This window comes from Diceros bicornis, chromosome 16 (genome assembly GCF_020826845.1).
Source record: "Diceros bicornis minor isolate mBicDic1 chromosome 16, mDicBic1.mat.cur, whole genome shotgun sequence".
NCBI lineage: Eukaryota > Metazoa > Chordata > Mammalia > Perissodactyla > Rhinocerotidae > Diceros > Diceros bicornis.
The window spans coordinates 31,203,437-31,228,991 of record NC_080755.1 but is presented as its reverse complement, the minus strand read 5'-3'; the positions used below and the strand labels follow the sequence as shown (position 1 = coordinate 31,228,991).

General features: G+C 56.4%; 1 protein-coding gene and 1 long non-coding RNA gene across 4 annotated transcripts in view; one reads left to right on the top strand and one right to left on the bottom strand.

Moving 5' to 3' along the window:
* Nucleotides 1-1,083: 1,083 nt before the first annotated feature.
* Nucleotides 1,084-25,555, bottom strand: LOC131415383 (uncharacterized). Its single transcript, XR_009222437.1, has 3 exons — nucleotides 25,444-25,555; nucleotides 22,782-22,904; nucleotides 1,084-1,381 (listed from the first exon to the last, which is right to left on the bottom strand). It is a non-coding gene; the product is annotated as an uncharacterized LOC131415383 (long non-coding RNA).
* LOC131415382 (CUGBP Elav-like family member 4) overlaps nucleotides 3,945-25,555 on the top strand; it is a 31,785-nt gene continuing 10,174 nt past the window's right edge. The window contains exons 1-9 of one of the 3 annotated variants that reach the window (XM_058557027.1): nucleotides 3,945-4,083; nucleotides 4,566-4,645; nucleotides 5,057-5,200; nucleotides 6,394-6,541; nucleotides 8,328-8,477; nucleotides 12,316-12,381; nucleotides 13,981-14,064; nucleotides 19,138-19,221; nucleotides 24,661-24,832. In XM_058557027.1, the coding sequence (XP_058413010.1) occupies nucleotides 3,978-4,083; nucleotides 4,566-4,645; nucleotides 5,057-5,200; nucleotides 6,394-6,541; nucleotides 8,328-8,477; nucleotides 12,316-12,381; nucleotides 13,981-14,064; nucleotides 19,138-19,221; nucleotides 24,661-24,788 (990 nt within the window). In that variant the 5' untranslated portion in view covers nucleotides 3,945-3,977 and the 3' untranslated portion in view covers nucleotides 24,789-24,832. The remainder of the gene's footprint in view (nucleotides 4,084-4,565; nucleotides 4,646-5,056; nucleotides 5,201-6,393; nucleotides 6,542-8,327; nucleotides 8,478-12,315; nucleotides 12,382-13,980; nucleotides 14,065-19,137; nucleotides 19,222-24,660; nucleotides 24,833-25,555) is intronic. The other 2 variants (XM_058557025.1, XM_058557024.1) reach the window with 2 other exon arrangements.

Below are 25,555 nucleotides of genomic sequence, written 5' to 3'. Positions count from 1 at the left end.
GCACTACAGCCTCCCCATCACCCAGAGCCCCTGCATCACTCAGGCAGGCAGGCTGTGGTCAGGGTCGGCTCAGCCTGCCCCAGGGGGTCGAGGTCTGTGTCGATGCTGCAGGGGGTGGAAACTGGCTGGGGAAACTGAGTCATTCTCCGAGACTCTCCCTAGGTTGGTATTGGACCCAAGACAGCCAAATGGTGCCAATGGTCATCTGACACAGCTTGGGGACAGTGCCTCAGGAAAGTGGCCAGAAGGAGAGGAGGGCACAGGGGAGGTTGTCCATCTCAGCAGGTCAGCCACAGCCTGAGTCTGGTCCGAACTGTTATTTCAAGTGCTCCTCCTGCAGATGCGGATCCTCTGACCTCTGCCCCTCTATGACCTCTGTCTCCTCCTCAGATCAGGGCAAACCAAGGTGGGGGCACTCCATTTCCTCTTCCTCCTGGATAGAGAGTCCCAAGTAGTGGTCATTACCATTGTATCACTGCTGGCCAGGTTCTCTTGGACGCATAGCATCCACCACAGGAGGAAGGCCTAATTATTCCCATTTTATAGACCTAAAAACTCGAGGCGGGGAGCAGTTATACAGCTGGAAGGCAGGGGAGCTGGGGTTTGAGCCAGTGGGCCTGAGCCTGCAGGAGGAGACCCACCCTCGAGACTCAGCATCCTGCCAGCCCCTGGTCTGAAAGACAAGCCTTACAATCACTCACCCAGGACCAAAGCCAACTGGAAATGGACAGAGTACAAACTGAGCATGTTTGAGGATCCTAGAAACTAACGAACATTCCAACATTTGTGTTGGGTGGGGTCATCTCAGAACACCTGGAGGAAGTGAGTCTGGATCTGGTGTCTTCGGTTGTTTGCAGCCTTCCAGAAAGGTAAGGCTAGTTGTAGCCTCCATGGGGAAATCTGGTTGCAGGAAGAGGGGGAGCCCAGCCCCCTGTACATCTAAAAAGTCCTCAAGAAGGAAGGGCCCAGGCCTGGAACAGAGAACTGAGAGCTGGCAGTCAAGGGAGATTCAGGGGAGGGAAGAAGGAATTAGCAAAAAACAAAAACAAAAAACTAGCGAAAGGGAAGTGGCTGGATAAAAAGGCACGTGTGGATGAATTTTAATGCAATCAGAAAGCTGTCATAATGATAATAAAGGAATATATTCAGACATCAGGAGAGGCGAAGGCACAGAGCTGTGGTCCCAGCATTTAAATCAGACTCCGGTGGAGGAGGGGCCTTCTCTTTCCTCCTTTTTCCTTCCAAGAGAGGAGATGGAATTTTTAAGCAGGTGGGCCAGGATTTAGCAGAAGGCAGGTTTTCACTTCAGTGTCTTCCCAGAAATCCCATTTATTCAGAGTCTTTAAAAGGCACTGGGGGTGACGAGGCACTCTGGCCGGGCCTGGAGAGCAGAAATTTCAGTTATTCAACTAAAAGCTTTAAAAGCTCCTGGTTCATTTCATGTAAAATGCTGTTGCTGCTTCTGGGAGTTAAACATAAGCGGTTGCCCCTTCTCTCCTCCGTCTCTGCCTTCTCCTCTGCCCATCTTTTCTCTCTGCTCTTTGTTTCTAATTCTTTTCTCTCTGTCTCTGCCCTTTGCCCTCCCTCTCTGCTCCTAACCCCATCTCCTCCCATCCCTTCTCAGCTTCAACCCTTCCACTCTCTCTCTTCCTTCCTCTTGGTTTCCCAGTCTCTGCTCCCCCATCCCAGAGCTTGGAGTCGGTGAGCCCTGGAGATGGGGCAAGGGTACGCCCAGCCCAGCCACAGCCCGAGGAGCCAGATCAAGTAGCCCAGGCTGGGGCAGGTGGCAGGGCCAGGGCTCCAGGCCCAGAGCTTGGGCTGAAGCCCACCAGTGGTGGAGGTCTAGCCTGGTGCGCCCTACCCAGAAATGGTACAGGAACTGGCAATAATGCCCTGCAGAGGATGGAAGCAGTTGGAACCCAGGGCCACCTTATCACAGAGAACTTGCCCCGTGCTGAGTGCTCTGGGCTGCCGGGTACCAGCAGGGCAGCGGCCAGGCTTCCTGAAGAGGAGGACTCTGGGGTGGCTTGCGAAGGAGTACAGGGGCCTGGAGCGTCCCTCTGCTTTGCTCCAGCCCCCAGGACAGCCCCTCAGCTCTACATGAACTCTCCCGGCAGTGTGGGCAAGGGGGGCTCTCTGGGGCAGGAGGTACCAGCTGCCCTGAATACAAAGGGACGTAGTCCCAGAGTGCCCTTGCGTTCAGAGGAAACCAGGAACCCATGGCCATGCGCAGTTTTGGGGGGGTGAGCATTTCTGCAGCCTCATCTGCGTGTGCCTGTGTGTATCAGTTATTCAAGAGCCAGCGAACATCTATTGAGTCCCCACAGAGGGCGGGCACCACGGGGACCCTGTTCCAACTACTGTGGCTACACAACAACTTAGTCCCAAACCGAGTGCAGTAAAACAACAGTTTATCATGCTCGCGGATTCTGTGGGTCAGGAACTCAGGGCACAGCATGAAGGGCTGTCTGCTCCAGGATGTCTGGGTCTCAGCTGGAGGACTCCAAGGCTGGGGGCTGGACTCATTCACTGCCATGTCTGGTGGTTGATGCTGGCTGTCAGCCGGGGGTCTGGGTTCCTTTCCGTGTGGACTCTCCAGGTGGGCTCCTCGGGGGTTCTTCACAGCACGGTGCTGGCTTCCACAGAGCAAGTATTTCCCAAAGAGAAAGCTAGACGGAAGCTGATCCCTTTTATGAGCCAGCCTTGGAAGTCAGCTGGTGACTTCTGCCATTCTTTACTGGCTAGAGCAGTCACAGCCCCGCCCAGATTCAAGGGGAGGGAACAGAGACCCCACCTCTCAGTGGGAGGAGTGAAAGTCACTTTGAAATAAGAGCTTGTGGGATAGGGAATTTTTTTTGCAGTCGCTTGCTGTTGCTACAGATGCACACAGCCCGACGTGATCCCTGTCACCCGAAGCAAACAGCTGACTGCGGTCAACAAACCCCTTGGTCCTCAACACAAGTGCAGGGAAGCTGCTGAGGGAGCCCAGCTTCAGGAACAGGCTCCCCAACAGTGCCCAGGGCTGAATTCTGCAGGAACAAATAGGAAGGACCAGACCAAGAAAGGGGTAGCAGATGGAGGTAAAACCATGTGAGACAGAAAATAGATATGCGCCTGGGCCTGGCATAGGGCATTCATTCCATAACTCTGTCCTGAGGGCCTGCTATGTGCCAGGTACTGGTACACAGACCAGCAGAGGCCTGGTCTCTTCCCCCACGGAGCATACATGGGGGTGTGGGGCAGGGAGCTAGACAGAAATCAACAACACAGGCAAAGCGGTAAATAATTGTCCTTTGAAATCTGGGCCATGGGAGTGAGGGGCTGAGACAGAGAATAAAGGAGAGGAGGAAAGAGGGGCCTTAATGAGGAAGCAATATTTAAACTGAGGCCTAGAAGAGAAGGATTCAGCCTTGTGATGTGGAGGGCACTCAGGCAGAGAAAAGAGCATATGCAAAGGCCCTGTGGCAGACTTGCCTGTTGTGAGTTAATTTTGGTAACTGTGGGTGAAGGTGGGGAGAAAAGTGTGTGTCCAAGAGGAAGGAAGAAGGGAAGGGAGGGCTGCTGAAACAACCTGTGTACCTTGGGTGAGCAGCCAGACCAGTGGCCTTCTCCCTCAGTGTGCAGCCTGTCCTCTAGGCAGGAGGGGGCAAAGTCGCTGAGATTCAGCTCCTCGCTTGATACAACCCCTTGCCTCCCGCTCTGGCTGTGCCCTCCCTCTCTCCCCAGCGCCCCCCGTCCCGCCCCGCCGTTGCCCACCCCCTCCAGCTATGCCCCACCTCACCTCGCCCTCTCTCTGCTCCCTCTCCCCGGCTGCGAGCCCCCGACCCCACTCCTGCCCAGCTCCCCTCTCTCCCCCCGGAACCCTTCCCCTCCGGCCGTGCCTCCTTCCCCCCGGGCCCGCCCCCGCGTCGCCCGGCCCCCCGCCCGGGTAAGCATCTCCTAATTTTGTTCCAGAAGATAGAAAACTTTTCGTGGGCATGCTCAACAAGCAGCAGTCTGAGGACGACGTGCGCCGCCTCTTCGAGGCCTTCGGGAACATCGAGGAGTGCACCATCCTGCGAGGACCGGACGGCAACAGCAAGGGTGCGTGGGGGCGGGGCGTGCGAGGGGCGGGGCGTGCGAGGGGCGGGGCGAGGTGGTGGGCGGGGCGAGGTGGTGGGTGGGGCGGACCCGCCAGACGAGCGCCTGACTGACGGCGGAGTCCGAGGCCGCCGGGAGCTGCCCCGACGGGCGGGCCAGGAAAGGATGCCTGGAAAGGGCGAGGCTGTCCGGCCTGGGGGTAAGGAATGGCCGCGATCGAAGTGCAGACAGGGACGGGGAGACTTAAGGGTGCTTTCAGTCTCCGACTCGTCCAGGTCTTTCTCTGTCCGTCTGTGGCTCTGTCTCTGTGTTTCTCGGTGTCTCCCTTTCCCACTCAGTCTCTGTGTGTCTCACCCATTCTACTTTCATCTGGGATGCGCCCTCTCCCCTCCGCCGCTCCCGTGCCCCGCCTCTCGGTCCTTGCGCTTCTCTGGCCTTCCTCCGGGCCCACGGGCCGTGGCTCAGCCTCTCCCGTCCCCCTCCAGGGTGCGCCTTTGTGAAGTACTCCTCCCACGCCGAGGCGCAAGCCGCCATCAACGCTCTGCACGGCAGCCAGACCATGCCGGTGAGTGCGGCTGCTCCAGGGTGGGGGCGGGGACGGGGGCAATGGAGGGACCGAGACACCCCCTCCACCCCGCACACCCTCGGGGCCCCTCTCCCCTCCCCCCGCGCAGTCCACACCGTGCCAAATACCTGCCGCCCTCACAGCGTCTCCATGAGACTGGAAGGCATTACCATTATCCGCATTTCTCAGACAAGGACACTGAGGCCCAGAGAGGTTAAGGAAGTGGCCCGAGGTCACTCCGGATAGAAAACGCCCGCGGTGGGGTTAAGACCCCAGACCCTTGGATGAGCGCGGGTGCCCGTGCCCCGGTAGCGCCCTGCCAAGAGGACCGGGTGGGTCCAGGCCAGGGACGTCGACAGCTGGGAGCGGAGGCCAAGGGCAGGTGGGCCTCACACACAGTCCCGGCTGCAGGGAGCCTCATCCAGTCTGGTGGTCAAGTTCGCCGACACCGACAAGGAGCGCACGATGCGGCGAATGCAGCAGATGGCCGGCCAGATGGGCATGTTCAACCCCATGGCCATCCCGTTCGGGGCCTACGGCGCCTACGCACAGGCAGTAAGTGGGGGCTTAGCCAGGCGGGTAGGGGGCCAGGGGTTCTCCAGCTTGTTCCGCTCAGAGCCCCAGAGAGCAGGGAGTCCTAACCTCGGTGAGGGGAGCCCTGCTCCTGGCCCAGAAAATACTGCTCCTGCCCTGGGGAGTGAGGAGTGGTGAGGAATGAATCCAGGGAGTGGAGCCCAGAGGGACCTGAGAGAAGGCTGGTCCATTCTGGGGTGGCTGCCAGGAGGAGGTGTGTTACTGTCCTGTTTCTTAAGGGGAGGAGCTGGAGAGAGACCTCTAGGAAGAGCAGCAAAGTGGGTTACTCTGAGCGCTCCTCCACCAGTCAAACCCTAGGAAGCACCAATTGGGAAAGGGAGAGAGTTTCAGGTGTCCGGGTGTCACCACCCCACTCCTACCCCCACTCATGGAGAGGTGTCCTCAGGCCTTGGGACACTCCTGACAGGCCTCTTGTGAGGTGCCCAAAGCCACACCCACACCCACACCCACACTTCCCCCTGCAGTCCCCCCAGCCCTGCCTCAGGCCATTGGCCCACCAACTTCTTTCTTCCACATTGGAGCCGGCTCTGCCAGCATCTCTCCTGAGTTGCCTCCCAGAACATGTAACCACAGCCCCCACAGGAGTGGCGCTGAGGAAGGCCAGGGTTCTGCTTCTACAAATGCTAGCTCACCTTACTTCTTCAGCAGTACCCAAAGTGGGCCGGTTTCAACAAACTCCCCAGTCCTCACTCACCTTTATGAGAACATTGCGGGTGCCTGGGGTTCTATTCCTGATTCTCCTGTCGCTGCTACCTAACAGACTCCAAGTTAGGACCATTTTGGACAGAAATCCACACCAAGTTAATTCTACAGAGGCTCATCCAACATATCTCTAGAACTTTAGGCGTCACATCTCCATGAATGACACCCCTGGAGCCAGTCCCCTTCCCCACCCTCTAAAACTTGAGAGTACCTTAGACCCTACCATTACTTTTGAATACAGTTCTCTCTTAGGGGCTGGTCTGTAATAGCCATTGAGAACTAGAACAAGAAGGGAGGAGACATCAGGGCTCTCTAGGGGTGGGGGCAGGGAGATGTAGTTGAGCTCCCTGGGCTCAGGGCCTGGGAAGCTGGTCTCTGGGAGCTGAGCCCCCTGGTGGGGAGGGCGGCCCTCCTGGAAGTGCATGATATTTTTTCCACTCCCTCTGCCCCAGCTGATGCAGCAGCAAGCGGCACTAATGGCATCAGTCGCGCAGGGTGGCTACCTGAACCCCATGGCTGCCTTTGCCGCCGCCCAGATGCAGCAGATGGCAGCCCTCAACATGAATGGCCTGGCGGCCGCACCCATGACCCCAACCTCAGGTGAGCTGGCAGGTACCAACACAGGGCCTGGCCCAGTGGGAGAACAGCTGGACCCAGGCTGGGACCATTTGTTTGGCCAGTTTCGGCTACCAATGGACCATCCTGTGACACAAGCACATGGTGTCTGGGCCCAAGCAGGCCTCATCCTCTGGTGGCCCCAAAGTATTCTAATCCCTGGGGACCCAAGAGAAGATGGGATGTGGGCCCCATGCAGTCCATGATATGATTTCTGGGTGGTGAGAATTTCATTCAAGTTGTTTAGCCATGTCAGGAAGCAATTCTATCTTGATCTCTATTATAGATATCTGGAAAGAAATTGACATGAAAACATGTCCCTTTGAGGTCCTAGGGGAGAAGAGCTCTGCCCATTCTGTGGCCTTATTTGGTCCCTGGCGCAAGCACAGAGGGACCCCCTTTTTTATCATTTTCCTTTAGCCCAGCCTAGATTCACTGGCTTTTTCCAAGAGAACAACACAACAAGCAAGAGCCCCAGAAGAGTTATCAAAGGACAAGAGGGTTGGAAACAGCCCTGCTCACAAAGCATGTTTTTAATTGGATCTTGGCTATTGTCCAGTCCAGTGATTCTCAACCGGGGCATTTTTGCCACCTCCACCCCCCTAAGGATATCTGGCAATGTCCTGACACATTGTTGGTTGTCACAACTCGGAGAGAGGGTGCTACTATAATCTAGTAGGTACAGGGTACTTTTAAACGTCCTACAATGCACAGGACAGCTCCCCACAACAAGAGAATGTCTGGTGCCAAATGCCAACAGTGTCAAAGTTGAGAAACCCTTGTCTAGTCCCAAGGGCTGGCCCAACCCCCCAGGCTCTCATTCACTGCCTTGGCTCTCTGCTCCCAGGCCATAGCGGCAGTTTTCCTGACATCCAGCAGCTGTTTCTTTCCTAGCTAAAAGTCTCAAGTCTGTGCCGTCTCTAGGCCCAACTTGAGCACTACACCACAGCTCTGATCCCCAGCTTAGGACAATCCTTAGACCAGGCCAGCCTCAGATCCTCAACACAGAGAGACCTTGCTTCCTACATGAAGAGGAAGGCCCTTTCCAGCCTCTGGGGCCTCAGTACAATCACCATGCCATCCACAACTTGGGTTCCACCCAACTGGCATAGGGAGGGCACAGCGTATTGTCATCTGACCCCAACTTTACTCTTGCCACAATGATCATCACCATTGACTCAACTGGAGGAGGCTAAGGGGTCTGCTTTGTATGTGAATAGAGCTGAGTCTGGACTCTACAACAGCCTCTCTCCCTCAGTGCAAGGGAACACCAGAATTAAGACCTCTTCCACCCGAGTAGCAAAACTCCTTCCTGGGGAGACAGATCAGCCCCTCAGTGATCCAGACAAGAGAGCAGAGCCAGCAACTTGGTGGCTATAAACAAGGACCTGCCCATCCTGACTTCACTGGGGTGAGCAAGAGGCACTGAAAAAGACCGAAAGAAGACCAAGTGTGGTTAAAGTCAAGGGCACTGAGAATAGTCTGTGTGCTGTAGGTCCAAGGTTGAGCCGTCAGTGGTCAGGGAAGTCTTGGAGCAGGTGGGATTTGGACTCTGCCTTGAAGGATGGATACCATTGGGATGGGTGGAGTCCCTGCATGCTGGGAGATAAACCCTGGCATGATTCACAGATAGGATTGAGTTGGTGTGTGAGGTCCAAGTCCAACCCCAGGCCTTTGGAGCCAGCGGGGCAGAGCTCCATGACTTGACCTTTCTCACCTTTGTTCTGCTTGCCTTCTCTTCTCTTCCACCCCTTCCCACCTCTGGAAACAGGTGGCAGCACCCCTCCGGGCATCACTGCACCAGCCGTGCCTAGCATCCCTTCCCCCATTGGGGTGAACGGCTTCACCGGCCTCCCCCCACAGGCCAATGGGCAACCTGCTGCAGAAGCTGTGTTTGCCAATGGCATCCACCCCTACCCAGGTAAGCACATCTGGTATCCCTTCCTTCACCATGCAGCACACTTCTCATCCATTCTGTCCCCGCCCTTGCTGTTAAAATAGGGAACATGTGGCTCCTGCCCTCTGTCTCTTCCTTGGTGGGACCCCAAATGTGATCAGGGAGAGCCAGCCTCCTGCCCTCCTTCAAGAGCCCCTGGTGGGAGGGAAGAAACCAAATTCCCATCCTTGGGCATGTGTCAGTCTGATGAGTGAGAAAGGACCCCATTCCTGGGGCTCCCTCAGGTAAGAAAAGAGAATAGATGCAGTGTACAACCAGGCAGAGAGGCTAGTGACTGCAAATTAATTGAGAGTGAATTTGACTCATGAGAAGTGAAGAGATAGAAGCTAAGAGAATAATCATATTTAGTGTTAAGTAGGAAAAGACTCTTTGGGGAAAGAAGGAGAGGTATATAGATTGGCATTCTGGCTAGTACATATCAGTTCAGTCCCTTGGTACACGTAAAACCCTGGTCAGCACTTTGGACAGCGGATCAGGACCTTGGACAGCTCCTGGGCCCTACTTTCTTGAATTCTGGCGTGAAGGAAGATCCAAGCAAGAGGCCTGTTCCTGATTAACTTTGTTCCTCTTAAACTTAGCAGTTCTCCCGTGATGAGTGTGTCCAATTGACCTGAAGCAGCTCCTCTCTCTGGTCCTGAGGATGGACTGACTTTAGAGCAGACTAGCAAGGGGCAAATGTCCTAGAGCAGACTAGCAAGGGGCAGTGTAATAGAGATGTAAAGAGTGCTGACTTCCTTCCTGGAGGGCAGATGGCACGGTTACGGAGTCCCCATGAGTACTAGTAAGTGCCCAGTCTCTGCCGGATGACAGGGGGGCCCCAGAAGGAGGGGAGGACATGGGCCTATCCCCTGGGAGGTCAAAGTTCAGTCAGGAACACTATATACATTGACAGTGTGACAGTTGAGACAGTGTGGCAGAATGGAGTCTGATCAAGAGTGAATGTTCCCTGACTTGAGATGCTAAAGGATTCAAATAAAAGGAGAGTTCTATAGGCTGAAGAAGTCCACAGAGCTTCTCTGAGGAGGAGGCTCAGATTGGACTTTAACAGATGCGTAGGAGTTGGAGAGGTGAGGATGAACAACGTGGAGTGGCTGCCCTGGAAGCCCAGAGGCAGGAGGGGCCTGCCTGACAGGGGCAGGGGGCGGTAAGGAGGTTGGCCCAAGTAGGACAGAGGAGGTCAGCCGGTGGTAGTTCAGCAGTGGGGGGCAAAGTTGTGCTCCCTACTCTAGTTGCCCATCAGAATCCACTGTGTGGCTTTGAAAAACCATAGAAGCCCAGAGATTCTGATTTCAGTGTCTGGAGTGAGGCCCAGACATCCAGAGAATATAAAAGGTGCACCGGCAGCAGAGTACAAGGTCACTGTGCTAGAGGGAAATAGAGGAGAATTTCCTGACTTTGAACTTGGAGTTGTCCTTGATCCCATCCCAATGCTTGACCTGAAACCCACCCCTCAGTGCATAGAGAAGAGACCAGAGAAGCCTAGAGAGTGAAGTGGCAGGGCCTGGAGGATCTGGAGTGTTGTGTAAGGGTGAAGACTCCAGGCTGACAAGGGAGACAGGGAGGGGCTTGGCAAGCTGGAGGTGGAAGAGATCCCACCAATCTCAGCTTCCAGGGCTCCTCCTCCCTCAGGTTCGTGGGCTGGGAGATACAGTCCCCAGCACATCTGGGTGGTTTCATTTCCTCCCTCCTCCCTGCCCACAAGCCCATCTGGATCTCTGGATTTTGAGAAACCTGTTCCTTCCCCACTTCTACCAGCATCTGTGAGCTATTTCCCTCATGGAATTTGGAAATGTTTCTCTCCCCCATTTGTAACAATCTGCCACATCCCATAAACAATTCCCTGCCAGAGCAGGAGGGAGGGATGGAGGGAAGGAAAGGAGAAAAGTAGTACATTAAAAAAATTAATTTACCATCTTTAAATGCAGAGTTTGGAGCCGCTGTAATGAGCGAGATCTTTCAAAATGTTCACTCTTTGGCAGTTACTAATGAGGTCATTAAGCAGAGAAGTAGAGAAGGGTTTCAGAAATGCTTTTCTCCACTTCCTAGCCTCAGGTAGCTTCTCTGTTCTCCCCTCTTGCTTGAGATCAGGTTGGAAGCACATAGTGTGGCCTTTGCTGCCACATCACACCCCTGAAGGAACATTCATTCATTCCTTATGTCGCAGTATTTGCTGAGTACTTGCCATGATCCTGGCACTGCGCTGGGGGAGCTGTCATGTAATTTGTGCAGGTTATATTTTGCCCAGGGCACCAAACTGTGTGCCCAGAGGAAGAGATACCTTTTTCTAATTTGCATAAAGGCATATGTGGGCAAGCAGCTAGGAAGACCAAGAGGACGAGCCAGACATGGCTCTCCCTCCAGAGAGCTGAGGCTGGCAGAGGGGTCAGGCAGAGGGAGCAGGAGGGACGAAGAGACCACCCCGCCAAGCACCACCACTACCTCAGCAATCGGAGCTCCAGGCTCCGCTGTGGGGGAAATATAGGGACAGGGTTTTGTTCTGGGGCAGCCCCAGACAGGAAGGGGCCTGCATCCTGACCTAGCTTTAGCTGTCCCGCTCTGAGCAGTGCCCTTCTGGGCCCAGCTCCCCTGCTGCCTTCCACGCTATCTCTAAGGACCTCTGCCCCAGGATTTTCCCTTGGCTCTCCTGAGGCCCAGGGGCTATGGAATTTGACTGAGAGATTCAGAGATAAGAGTTCAGAAAGGAAGTTTGGGAATCCTTCCTGGTCTACAGGCTCCAAAGCCTGGCACTGCCAGTTAACTTGGCTGGCCTGGGTCACCAGGCAGATAAGCTCAGATGGTTTTTTTCCTGCCTCCCTGTGTTATCGAGTTTGCCTCAAACATACTGAGGCTGGATCTGTCCCCACCCACCTCCCAGAGCCTCCAAGGCCAGCCCACTCCCACGTCAGCCATCGTTGGCCTTGGTCACCAAAGGCAATGTCCACCACTGGTCCATGCTCCAGGCTTTTGCCCACAGCTTCTGCAGACACAGCAAAGGCCACAGAAGTCAACCAAGCCTTTTCCCCAATCCAGTTGCCCCAAGTTTCTTGCCAAAGTATCAGCCCAAGGGTCCTCTCCTCGCCCTGGGCAGTAGGCATCCCAGAGTCACGAGATCAGGTGCAAGGAAGGTCCTTGGTCTTCTGGTTCTTCAGTTTCCGTTGGGCACACCTCATTTGTGTGGCCAGTCCCTGCTGAGAGCATCTCAGCCATGGCCTAAGAGTGCAAGAGTGTGCAAAATCCCTAAGAATAAGGGAGGAGTCCTTCTGTTTAAGCAGGCATGAGTGGCCCAGAAAGACAGAGTGACAGGTGAAGCCTCCCTTGCCCTTTTTTTTCACCCAGCTGGGACTGCCCCTGACTTCTGCTGGAGATAAGTGAGGATGTCACCATCCTGACAGCCTCTAGCCCCCTCGCCTGATTTCCCACAGCCCTTCTCCAGGGCCAAGTCCCTCATGTGTCTCCCCACCAAGCCCCTCATGGTCAAGCTCTCCTCTGGCATCTCCTTCCCAGGCCTTCACAGCCTTCTGCATGAACCGCCCATCCCACTCCACCCTAGGCCAGCTGCAGCCTGTAGCCCCCAGTCAGAGTAGGCAACCTTCTACCCTACTAAGCGCTGTGGGCTGGGGAAGGGGGAAGCCCAACAGGGTCCAGGAACTCAGGGTTCCTGCCTCAGATGTCCTGTCCCAGGGCAGGCACCACAGTAGCTAGGAGGGGTGATGAAGCCACAGTGTCATCCTCATGGGCATGGTGTGGGAGGGGCTGGTTTGGGTGGACACCACTGACCTCTGTCCCCTTGGCTTCCCTGCAGCGCAGAGCCCCACCACCGCGGACCCCCTGCAGCAGGCCTACGCTGGAGTGCAGCAGTATGCAGGTCGTTAGTATCCACGCGTCCCCACAGCTCTCCCCCAGCTGTGTGCATCTCCCCACGCCCCACCCCAGGCCTGGGCCCAGCACTGTGTGGAAGGGAGGAGGGGGGACAGAGTGGCAGGGAGCTTCAGTGTAAGGAGGGAGGGCTCTACTGGCAGAGACCCCCCTCTGCCTCCCTCTCTGCAGCCCCCCAGCATTCAGGGAGAGTATCCTCATCCTGGCAGGGTGCCCTTACAGTGGTGGGTGGTCAGAACTTCAGGCGAGCTGGTGAGCTAGGCTGAGGCTTTGACCTTGCTGGGCAGCTACTTTGAGGCCAGGTTTCCCTTCCCCATGGTGCTGCCCGGGCTGGTTTGTCCAGGACCACCAAGCCACAGAGCAGCACTGGGGTGAGGCCAGAGCTAGGGTGCTGCCCATCACAGTCCACAGTCACTGCTCCAGCAAGCATACATGCCTGGGTTTGAGGGAAGGAGAGACCCTGGAAAGGAAGCACTTTCCATCGCGTCTCCCCCAGCCATATACAGGTAGCAGGAGTGGGGCTCGAGCAACGATGACAGGGAGCAAGGGAGGCTAGAAAAAAAGAGGTAGAAAAAAAGAGAGGAGAAGAGAGCCCTGGGGTGAGCAGATGGCCTGGGGTCACTGAACGGGAAGGTGGTGAGCAGTTTTAGGAAGCACAAGGCAAGCTGTCAGTTATGCTTGTCTCTCTCCCACCCCTGGGCTGGGCAACACACACACACACACACACACACACACACTACACACACACACACACACACACACACACACGCATAATCATCCTGGCCCAGCTGGTGTCCTGCTGTCTGGCTGAGTCAGGTCCCGTCTCACTGTGCTCAGAAGAGCCAGCGATGTCTGCCTTGAGGACGGTAGGGCTGCTTGGCAACCTGGGGCCCCGGGTGAAGCTGGCCTCTCACTTCTGGGGCCCAGGGGAAGCCCTTTCTGTCATCTCCTGGGCTCACCTGAGCTCTGACCTCAGGTCCTGCCCCTTTGGGAGCCAAGCCAGGCTAAGGAGGGGGCTGGCTATTCTTGCCCCACCTCTCACCCTTTCCGATTAAATACAGAAAGCGTCAGCTTTGTCCAGCTCTGTCCTGGGGGCCACCCGCTGGCAGGATCCCAGAGGCCAAGCTCTCCCCGAGGGTGGCTCCCCATCTCCCACACGCACCATCTGAGTGGGAATGAGGCTGTGTCAGCCAGAGTCAGCATGGCTCAGAGAGGGGGCAAACCTTCTTGTGGGTTCCAGGTGGTGTGGAGTGATCTTGTCCATGGCATTCTGATGTTTTTGATTATCTTTTATTGTATATTATCCACACGAGTGGGCTGTCCATCGTTTCAGATTAAACTTGCCTCTCCCCATGCGTGCACACACGCGTGCACACACGCACACCCCTCTAATGTTCACCGTGCTGCTTCTCCTTCATTACTCCTGAAAGCTGGCTTTCTCTTAAGTGGCTGAGCTGAAACACACTTTTTGGTTGCTCTGCTCTTACTGCTCAACACTGAAATTTCTCTCTCTCTTCCTGCCTCTCACCCTGTCTCTCTCCATGTCACTGTCACCGTTTCTTGCTCTTGCCTCTTCTCTTTGGTCCTCCAGCAGCCGCCTACCCTGCTGCCTATGGTCAGATAAGCCAGGCCTTTCCTCAGCCACCTCCAATGATCCCCCAGCAACAGAGAGAAGGTGAGTCCATGAGCTGGGGCTCCTAGGCTCCTCCCCACCCCCTTCTCTCCCCAAAGAGGCTGTTCGCCTGGGCCTTTGTCTGGGTGTTTCATTCGAAAGGTGACCACGTTTGTGTGTTGTGTCGGGGGTGAGGGAAGATGGCAGGGTTGTGAGACATGGCGCTCTCTAATCCAAGCACCAAGGGATGTTTCTCATGGGCAGCTCTGGACACCCAAGTGGGGAGATCAGGAAGGTTGGGCCCTGGAGGAGGTGGGGTCCAAGAACCCAAGAATTCCCCCTCCCCCATGGACAGGATTTGGCCAGTGAGGAGGAAAGGGAGAAGTGGGAATGCTCATGGCTGTGGGTGGGGGGGAGTGGGGAGACCAGTTCATTGTGGACGGGGGAAGTTGTACCCCCTGGGTGACCAGGAGAGACAGCTAGAACTCCCAGGGCAGGACTCCATGGGCAGGTAAGGGGATGGGAGGGCCCCAGTACAGGCCTAATGGAAGGAGGGCATCCTGGAAAGCCCCTTCCAGAGGCCCTTGTGTAAACAGGGCAGGCCAGGCAAGTCCAGTGGGGCTCAGAAGGCAGGGACTTCATAAAGACCCTCAGTGTCCTCCCATTCCAGAGCCTAGAGACAGACCCATAGGAGCTGGATAAACAAGCCCACCCTCCGGGGTTCCATGGGCCTGAAAGAGCTCAGTTTGAGGGGACAGGAACACTAACAAGGTCCTGTCCTCCCCACCCCCATGGAAAGGGTCACCCTGCCAGTGAGGCTGCCCCATCTGCCCTAGTAGCCCACATGGCCAAGAGCTTCCAATGGTCTCCAAATGGCTGGCTTGTAGCCCCTGCAGCAGATCGTTGGGAGCCATGGGATTTGGGTTAGTCCTGGAAAGGCCCCTGGGGGTCTGCTGGTCCAAACCCCTTTGGTTAGACAGGCCCCGAACAGGCCCCAGAGCCTGGACAGCTGAGGGCCCGGGCTTTGAATAAAACCCTTCTGTGTCTGACTCCCAGCTTGGCCACCTCCTCCCCTCTCAGCTTGGCCACCTCCTCCCCTCTCAGCCTTGGTGTCCTCACCTGTAAAATGAGGACAGTGATGACTATTCCCCAGAGGGGTGTGAGGATGGAACTAGCTCAAGTCTGCCTTCCGACCTCTAGCAGTTGCCTATGGATTTCTCACTGTGCACACAGCCCTTCCTTCACCAAATTGTCACCCCTCCAAAGTTGTACCTGAGGCATGTCCCCAGTTTACACGCACTGGGCAGCTCCTGAGATCTGTACCATCAGATCTCCCCCTGCCCAGGAGAGCCAAGCCACAGGAGCTGAGGGGTACATACTGGGGCCCCCTGCCCACCATCTGCAGTCACGCCCTGCTGAGCTCTGACTGATGTCTGGACCCACCATGGGTGAAATGGGGGTAGGGGTGGCCCATCAGCCCTGCCTCCACCAGAGGGTACCCTCCCTGGAACCTGCCCTGCCCTCCTGCTGCCCAGGCCAAGCCTTCCAGCGCCACATCAGTCAGATCATAGCTGTAAGGGGCGGGGTCCTGGAGTCCCAGTGTGGCCAGTCCCAGGCCCAGAATAGAGAGTTGTACCCAGAGGCCCTGCTACTTTTGCCACCCCACTGGCTTCAGGCTGACCCACCCTCACCCTGTAGTCAGCGCTCTGCATCACTCTGGCCCTTGGGCTCAGGGGTCTCTAAACCTGCTATACATACACACACACACACAGCTGCAGGTCATTGCTGCTCTGACCAACACCCGACAGCCCCTATCACTGGCCTTAAACTCAGGCCCGCTATCTGCTCCCTGCCCCTCCCCCTACTCACACTCTGCCCCACCCCAGGCCTCTAGCTCTGAACTCCTCATATCTTCTCCCCATCTCTGAGCAGCTTCAACACCCCCACCCCCATGCCCTGCTCCCTTGGCCAGACCCTCTGTGGCCAGTCTCCACTCCAGCCTCCTTCGAGAGAGGGGATCTCCCACTGTTTTACCCATTCTCCTAGATTGCAGTGCGCTGGACGGTCCACTGTGGGGGAGCAGGGCTTGGGGAGGGCGTACGTGAACTCGGATGCATACAGAACCACACTGTAAACAAGGGCAAGCTCATGGTGCTGGGAGTGGGGTTGTTGGGGAAGGTTTTGGGGGCTCTGAAGGATGAAGTCTTCAGCATGTAGAGATGGGGAGATGGGTGTTCGAGGCAGGGAGAAGAGCAGGAGCAAAGGCATGGGTGCTGCCAAGTACGAGGAGAGCCTGGGTACAGGGGGAGACAGGTTGAAGGTGGGTTGGAGCCAGACCAAAGCTGTGTCCACAGTGTTGCATGAGGCATGGACGAGAAAGAAGGCTGTGTTCCTCTAGCCATGCCAGTGGTTGGCCTCTTTCCATCATGGTCACCTCCCCCATGTAATGCCATTGAAATACCAAGACACGCTGGTTGCTAGGGAGGACCCTCCTTCCAGCTCCTTGTCTTTGAGTTGAGCCTGAAAACCAACAGGTGCCTGAATCCCCAGAGGCAGTTTGCTCCACAGACGGGTTGAGGTTACTCTGCCAGGGGCTGCAGTGCGGCCCGGGTAGTCACCTTCTGTCTCTAGAGCTCCGTTTCACCATTTCTCAGAAGGCTGGGTTGGACCAGATTGATCTCCAAGGTCCTCCCAGTTATACCATCTGGATGCTCTATAATCTGTGAATGAGGGAATGCAGTGAGGGCTCGGGGTAGCTGGAGCAGGACAACGTGTAGGCTTGCTGTTGAGGGCTGAGGGGCACAGGCTAGGAAAGTCCCTGTGGGGCTCAGCCACACACTATGCTGATGGGACTGAGCCTACAGGCCCTGCCCTCGAAGGTTCCTTGTCTCTTTAAGGAGAATAGACATAACATCCACACAAAGCAGCTTGCAGAACTTGAACTTGGAGTGAGGGCCCCAAGTTGAAGTCAGGTGTCAGTATGGGGTAGAGTGGTCAGTGACTGAAGCTGGGAAGAATGAGGATGGGAGGAAGAGGGAAGGCACGTGCTGGGTTTGGGGGGGGCAGGAGGACTGGAGAAGGCAAATGCCTCTACCCCTGGAGAGCACCCCATCTGATTGGAGAGAAAAGCTCTCAGACATAAAGAAGAAAGAGCCTCAGACCACAGAGTATGGAGTATGAACTCAGGGAGCACCCGAAGGGAGAGGGTGTGGGGAGTATCTGGGTGGGAGTCCTGGAGGAGGTGTGGCTTAGATGAGGCCTTCAAGCTGGTTCCTGCCCCAAGGGGACTCACCTCTAGCTGGGACCATCAAGGGACACATTCACCGGGCATGAACCAGTGAGAACATGGCATGTTTGGAGGGGTCGGGGTGAGGGGAGGGCCACCAGATCTCGGGGGATCCAGCTCCGGGGACCCTTGGAACTGGGTGAGGGAGCACGCTTGCGCCGTCCCGAATGCGCCGTCAGCTAGCAGTCTGCCTGGGAGACAGCAGTCCAGGGAGGGGAGGCCGGAGGGTGGGGGCGGGCAGATGGTGTAGGGTGGGGACCAAGGACCGAGGGGTCAGCGGCTCCGAGGGCAGCTCTGGTGGTCTATCGCTGTGTACCTGTGGGGGGTGGAGAGAGATGGAGGGAAGGAGGATAGCAGGAGGGGAGAGGAGAGGAAGAAGGACAGACTCCAGAGGGAGCTCTTTGCTCCAGAACTGGGTTATCTGGCAGAGACGCACGACAGCTGGTTCTGGCCCACATCGGTGCCTTACAGCCGTCACTTTTAAGCTCATGCTTGGTCTGCGCCAGCCTCTGATCAGAACCTCAGTCCTTACACAGGTCTAGCAAGTGCCGCTGTTTCCTCTGCATGTTCTCCGTAGGCTGGAAACCATCACTGAAATGACCACACTTGAAATAGTTAAATTACATGTGGCTTTCTCTGTTTAAGATGGCAGGAAACAGATGGAGCATTTTGGAGAGACTTCCATTTCAAAGAGTTAAAATTGAGATTTCAGTCATTTAAAAAGAAAAATGAAATACTTTAGCTATCTGGAAATTTCAGAAGTCTAAAGGCCTCAACAGTGTTGGGGGTTTCTGGGGCACTGAGATTTATGAAAGATAGGTAAAGAGAGAGAAGAGCACAGACTACGGAGGCAGAAGGCCTGGGTTCATATCCTGCCTCCAGCCTCTACTAGCTGTGTGACTTTTGGCAGGTGACTTGACCTCTCTGGGCCTCAGTTTCCTCATCTGAGAGGTGGGGATGACAGTAGTACTTGCCTCATAGGGCTGCTGTAAGGATGAAGTGAATTAACATACATATAAAGTGCTTAGAACAGCCTGACATGTAGTTCATGCTACAGAAGTGGCAGGGCTGTCATTGTTTAATGAAATTGGGAGGCTTTCATGTAGTGAGGGTCACAGGTACCCTGGCTAATTGCAAAGCCTTGTTGAAGCCCCTGCTGTGCACCTAGCCCATTGGAGGGGGGCAGGATAAATCTTGGTTTCTGCCTTCAAGACCAGGGCTGAGTTTAAGGTTCTGGGGCAGGGGAGAGTGCAGCCGTTGGGGACCAGGGGAAGGAGTGTCTGCAGGCCAGGGAGGAGCATGGGCCAAGCCCCCACCCTATGGGGATTCCAGGCCCCAGAGTCTGAGGTGGGGCCTGCCTACAGGAGGTGAACACCACAGGCATGGCTGCCCCAGGGCAATTCCCTCTGTCCTCCCCTGAGCAGAGCTGGGCAGGAGGGAGGCCCAGCAGGCCCTCTTAGGTCTCCCCACCCCTGCCTCTCCCCAGCACTTCATTTCCACGACTGATCAGGCCTTGGCAAGTTCACCCCATTCACTCATCAACTCTGCCCCTGGAGCCCAAGAGTTGCCAGGCACACTGTTACCAATCCATTTTGCAGAAAAGGTGACTGACTGAGGCACAGAGAGGTTCAGTGACTTGCCCAAGGGCAGAGTAGAGACCAGAGCTCAAACCCGGGGCTCAGCAGCCCCCACTCTTTCGTGGCCGCCTTTGGATCTTGGGTGAGACCCCCCTCCTAACCTCGCCCCCACCCCTCCCTGCTGCCGCTGCCTAACTCGCTCACCTCTCCTCTGTCTCTCTCTCCCCTCCCTGCCATCCCTCCTCCCCCGCCCACCCCCTCCCCTCACCGCAGGGCCCGAGGGCTGTAACCTGTTCATCTACCATCTGCCCCAGGAGTTTGGGGACGCTGAGCTGATGCAGATGTTCCTCCCTTTCGGTAATGTCATCTCCTCGAAAGTGTTTGTGGATCGGGCGACTAACCAAAGTAAATGCTTTGGTGGGTAAAGATAACAAACCAACTAGCTTCACCTAGGACAGGGCGGTGCTCGCACCAATTTACCGGTGTCCAACTGCTTTAACCTGCTCCTTCACATCGCCCCTCCCTGCCAGTGCTCCCTGGGGCCCAACCTCCAGTCTCCTTCTCTCGCCCCTCTTCTCTCTTCTGCTGGTCTTTTGGCTCTGGCTTTTCCTGCCCGCCCCGACCTAGCTCCCCATTGCCCCATCCCAGTCCAGGAGATAGGTTCCCCTCCCAGCCAAAAAGTCCAGTTCCCACCCACTGAGAAGGGGGAGCGGCCACCTTGGGCAGGGGTGGGAGGGGCAGGGAGCAGAGCCCAGCAACACCCATTCTCCCAGCAGCCCTCTCCTCTCTCCATCAGAGTGCCCCCCGGGGTGAAAGCCGAGCATCATCCTTGAGTGGGGGGTCTGCCCAGCTGAGGCCCCTACCCTGCCTGCCCCTTGGCCTCCTCTGTCCACCTCTCTTCCTGCCCCCACCCCCCTTCTCGGTCTACCCTGCTCTTTGCTCCCCTCCTTCCATCCAACGAACCCTCCTTCTCCCACCCACTCCCCTCAGGCCACCAGAGCTGCATTGTTGAGGAGTCAGGAAGAGGAAAAATGTCCCTGCCCTCAGGAACCCTCAGGTCTGAGCGTAGATGAAAATCACCCTACTCGACAGCAGTGAAATGTGCGAGGCACCGAGTAACAGTGTAATGAGAAAGGCAGGTGGATGTAAATAAGGGAAGGGGAGGGAATTCCAGGCCGGGAGAACAGAATAGACCAGAGCATGGGGCTGGATGAGGAGTCAAGGAACGTGAATGAGGAAGCAGGAGTCTCTGGGGAGAAAGGAGGGTTCAGGGGACACCAGCGGTGGGGGAGGGTCTGTGCTGGGGAGGGCTTTGACCTCAGAAGAGGATGTCTTATGTGGTGTGGTAGGCAGTGGAAGATGATGGGAGGGCCTCGGGCTAAGAGTAATAGAATGAAGATACAGCTTTCAGGAAATGTGCCTGTGTCCGGGTGTTAGATGGGAGAGGGAGGACTTGGGAGGATCTAGGAGTATGGTTTCTCCATATATAGAATGCCCAGTTAAATCGCAATTTCAGATCAACAATGGACGCATTTTTAGTATAAGTATATCCCAAATGTTACCTGCAATATCTGGAATATACTTATACTAAAAAAGTGTTCATTGTTTATCTGAAATTCTGATTTAAATGGGCATCCTGTGCTTTGATTTGCTTCAGACCTCCTGGAATCGCACCTCATCCCCACACCTCTCCCCTCCGCTCCTCCTTAGCCTCTCCTGCCTCCTCTTCCGTCTCCATCAGCCCTTCCTTCTGGGCCCAGAGCTCCCCAGGATTCCCCAGGCCTGAGGAGTCCAGTCCCCAGAGAGCCGCACATGGAACCCGAGCTGAGTCTGCCAGAAGCTCAGGATCTCCTGGTTGACCCCCAGACTCTGGGTCTGTGAGGACAGAGTAGGAGGCTTCATTGGCCTGGGAACCCAGATCACAACCTGGGGGTGGTGGAGGGGAGAAGGTACAAGAGTGTCGAAGCATCAGGAAGCACATGTTAAGGAGATTCCAGTTTGGAGACCAACTGTCCAGAACCATGAAGGGCCTAAGTTTCTAGAGCATGTTCCCCAAAGCAGTCAAGACCTTTGCCCCATTGTCCCGCTCCCTCTGGCAGCTGCCACAGGAAGTTTGTGATACTTCAGTGGCCTAGAGTTGCCAGCAGCTCATTTCTCTTTGGGTGTGGGAAAACATAGCAGAAGGAAAAGACAGGGTTGTACCCTGCACTGTTTGGTATTTCTCCTGGCAAATTACAATTACGTATGTAAAAACAACAAACTGGAGAGGATGATTGCATTTGCTCTTTAAGTAAGCCTTGGCAGTTACAGAAATCAGAGGAAAACTGTTCAGAACCCAGAACGCACTGGGCACCTGGTCTAGAGCAGGCTTGGGCTCGTCTCTAGCCATACCCTCGGTGCATCTGTGTTGTCCCTGGGTCCCTGGCGTGGGAGCAACCCAGCTTCTCAAAGGCATTTCCTTAGAGCCCACCCCAAGTGCCACACTCACCACTGGCCCATTTAAGTTCCCCAGGACCAAGATTTTTTCCCTGCTTTTTCTGGAAATCATCCTCTGTATACCTCTACTCTGGCTCTTTCATCTCTTCCTGAACGACCTTCTAGCACTAAACATCCACTGGCCTTGAAAAAGGATGTGGTCCCGCCATGCTGGCCTGGCCCAGCGCTTCCTCCTTAAGCCTCCTGGGTTCTCTGCTTGCTCTGGCAGCTGAGCCTCCTGCAGCTCTCCCAGAGGCCTCTCCTGTGAGAGGGAACTCCAGCACTCACTCCTGGGCCAGGCATTTAACCCTCTGAGCCCGTTTCCTCATTTGTGAAATGGGGACTTCGGCAGTCAGCCCTCAGGGATGCTGTGAGGGTTACATGAGGTGGTGTATGTGAGGGGCTTGGCCAGAGCAGACCCTCAGGAGGGGCTAGAGCCCCCTTTATTCCCAAAAGGAGGGGCCATTTTTGCCACAAACGTGGTCCTGCGTTTACGTGAACCCCTCAAAGGCTCCCCTCGCTCTTTATAAGCATAACCAGAATCTTCCAGAGGCCTTCAGGAGCAAATGTGCAGCACTAATGGTTCCTATGTTGGTGGGAAGTAGAACTGGAGGGACATGAGGAGGGCCTCCTGTCTGTGCATCTTCCTATGGTCCGGGAGGCAGGAACTTTCTCGGGGGTGGCAGGAATGGGGGAGGGGGCTCTGGGAGAAGGAAGACGGCCTTGGAAACAAACATGGGAGACGGTGCCCAGAGTCCTGCCCCTGGGGTCCCCAGTCAGCAGAGGAGACCCTCCCTGTGCTCCCTGCCCCGACTGCTAGCCAGTTAACAAAACTAGGTAAGGGAGAAAAGTCTCCTTGAGATCTGAAAAGTCAGGTCTCCTTGAGCCTGAATTCTTCCTAAACCCCTGGCTTCCGGAGACTCTAAACTTTTCCATGAAGGCTGGGCTTCTTCCCTCCAGGACCTTCTCCCTGACTCGCCTCACTCGGTGGCTGTCCCTTCCCTCACACCTCCCCATAGACAGCGCCTCCAGCCCCTTTGCTCTTTCTCCTGTCAACTCCCTGCTTTGCTCACATTTGTTTCCTGCAAAAAGAGCCACCAAGCACAGGTGATGAGGCAGAGTCGGAGCTGACGGTGCTGGTGGGCCAGGGGAGGAGGGCAGGGTGTAACCTGTCACCTCTCTCTTGTCCCGGAAAGGAGAGAGAATTTAGTTCAGCCACCCTCCTTAATCTGGGGGAGAGCAGTGTAACAGACACACAGTTCACACATTTGAAAACTGCTCTGCTCTGCTCACCACTTAACTGTGGTCTTCAGACACAGAGGTTGGTGGGGAGGGGTTGGGCCAGGAGGGGGCGAGGGGAGGAGGTGGAAGGATGCCTCACATTAATCTCCCACGATGGATAATCCTAAATCTTTCCTATCTGTTTTGGCATATGGACTTACACAGATATTGGTTATGTTGTGCTGGGCCCAGTTCTGACCAGTTCCATTGCTCATTCGCTCGCACTCTTGAATACACTCCTGTGCGCGTACACACACTCCTCCTCCATCTTTGATGGTCCGTGGCTGCAAGAGAAAATGTGAGCAAAAGCAGGAAGGAGACAAGAGAAAGAGAAAAGAGGTTGGATGGAGACAGTGTCTGGGGCGGAGTTAAAAAGGGAGAAAGAGCCACCACATGGGCGGAGCGAGGGAGTGGTTGCAGACGGGCCAGACGTCCCATAGACAATTAACCAGGAAAACAACGTCTACTTCAATGGCGTCTGTTTATTCCTTATATATCTAATGGCCATTTGGGGACCGGCACCCCAAATAAGGCATGTATGCAGGATGGCCTGGGAACTTTGCCAAGCTTAGTTTCATATATTTTGTAGGATCTAAGTCCATTTTACAGGCAAAAAGGCCTCTAAAGTCAAATAAATTCCAGGAAATACTAGTTAAACAAAGCTATAAAGGTTTATTTACTGGAGAAGTTGGGCTGGGAGGGTAATGTTTTCATTTGTTAATGTGCCTTAAAGGGTCCCAGAGGGACCTGGCTATAAACCTACTTGACCATAGAAGCCCCTTTCTCAAGGAGCACCTATTAGGGCCATTTTAGGAAATGCTGATGTAAAGTGTAGTCTCTATAAGAAGATGCATTCCAAGTCCCAAAGCGGTGAATGAATGAACTCGGGGAACCTGACCCATCCCCATCTGGGGACTGCTTGTTTCAGAAGGTGACTGGGAGCCCTGGATAGTTCTATATCCCGTCCTGGGATGTTGGGAGGAGTGACTGTGTGGAAAGCACTTCTGCAGTCCGTGGTACACGGAGAAGGCTCTCAACTAATTTTTACTAATAGTGTTAATTTATACTATTATTGTTATAATAGTAGTATTATTATGAGGGGTTCACACATCGGTTGGTGTGTCCTTAGTCCAGGGCGAGAGCTCCTGCTCCCAGGGCTTGGAATTTTACTAAATAAGAGAGGTGCTGACAGCCCCTGGGTGCGAGGTGGTGGGTTAATGCGAGTCGGTGTGGATTACCCCGGTGTCCCCCAGGAGCCCGGTTGGGGGCCGCCTCGGCAGGCCCGGCAGGGGGCAGAGAGGCCGCGAAGACTGTCAGCCTCTGCCCTCCCCCGCGGCCAGGCGGCCCTGGCGAGGGGGGCGGCCGGAACCGGCGGTGGAGAAGTTTTCTCCGTGGCGCCTCCCCTCCCTGCCCCTCGCACTGCTCTCTCTCCCCAGGCCGGCACCCCGTGCCCTCCCGCTGCCAGGCCCCCTCCTGTCAGGGAGGACAGTGTCCAATAAACTCCTCCACCCGCAGGTGTGTCCGCCCCCTCCCACCGAAGGAGAGGGCTGAGGTGCCGGGGCCGGCCGGGGTGGGGGGCGGGCGCCTCTCCGAGCCCCGCCGCGCCGCGGGCCCCCGCCCTGGGGGAGAGGGGGCCCGGGCGAGTGGCGCCGCCCGAGGCCGAGGTGGAGCTGGGGAGGCCCGGCCGGGCCGCCCAGATCGGCGGAGCCGGGAGCCTCGGAAACGCCCACCCCGGGAGGGACCACACTGACGCGGGCTGGGGGGGGCGTGAGGCCGGCCGGGGGCGGAGCCCGGAGCCTCGGAAACGCCCACCCCGGGAGGGGCCACGCGCACGCGGGCTGGGGGGGCGAGAGGCCGGCCGGGGGCGGGGCCCGAGGGGGAGGAGCTTCGAGGCCCGCTCCTGCCCGGAGGCGCGGCGGGAGCGCGGGGAGGGGCCGCCGCCACCGCCCCGCCCTCGGCCCAGACCTTCTCCCCGCCCGCCCCCTCGCGGCCGGGGCGGCCCCGTGGAAACCCAGGCCCTCGTCCCTCGTGTCTCGCCAGGCTTCGTGAGCTTCGACAACCCGGCCAGCGCGCAGACCGCCATCCAGGCCATGAACGGCTTCCAGATCGGCATGAAGAGGCTCAAAGTGCAGCTGAAGCGGCCCAAAGACGCCAATCGCCCGTACTGAGCGCCGGCGGGAGCGTCCCCCGGGGGAGACCAGGACTCGCACAGGTAACCGGGGGCGGCCGGGGCGCGGGGACGGGGGGTTGGGGAGGGGACACCGGACGGACCCGCCGCCTCCTCCGGCCTCCATGGGCTGGACCCTCGCTGTGCCTTGGACCCGCTGCACACGGCTCGACCTGCTTCTCGCCTGGTGCCTAGGAGGCAGGCGCAGAGCTGTGGTCATCCCGGCAGAAGTGGGCATGGCCATTCCCCTGCTGCACAGCCGAGAGGGGCAGGAGTGAGGGAACCGCTCTGAGAAGGTGGGACGAGCCCTGGGCCTGCGCCTCCAGGTCTACACTGGCAATTTGTTTGCCAGAAAACCCTGGGGTGAACAGATGGCATGCTCAGGGCTGGGAGAGTTTGAAGGCGGAACAGGCTCTGCAGGCAGCTGTAGCCTTCTGCTGGGGCCTTCTCCCAGACTCCCTGGCTCTCCCCTCCCCAGCTCTCCTGCCTGGAGGGCTGGTGGCCTTTAGACTCTTGACTCCCTCGCCCTTCCAGTTCCCCATAGCTCAGTCTGTCTAGAGAGGAGGGATAGGCCTTTTCAAAGGAAACTTTACCAAAAAAACCCAGGATGGGACAGAAGCTGAGGAGGGTGATGGTATAGCACTGGGGCCACTTACCCTGCCTGCTTTACAGAGGCCATGATGAGTGGGCAGTTGTCACCTTTTCCTGCTCAGTCTGGGTCCTGCCTTGCAGTTGGAGACACATTCGGCCACTCCTCTTCCAGGCCAC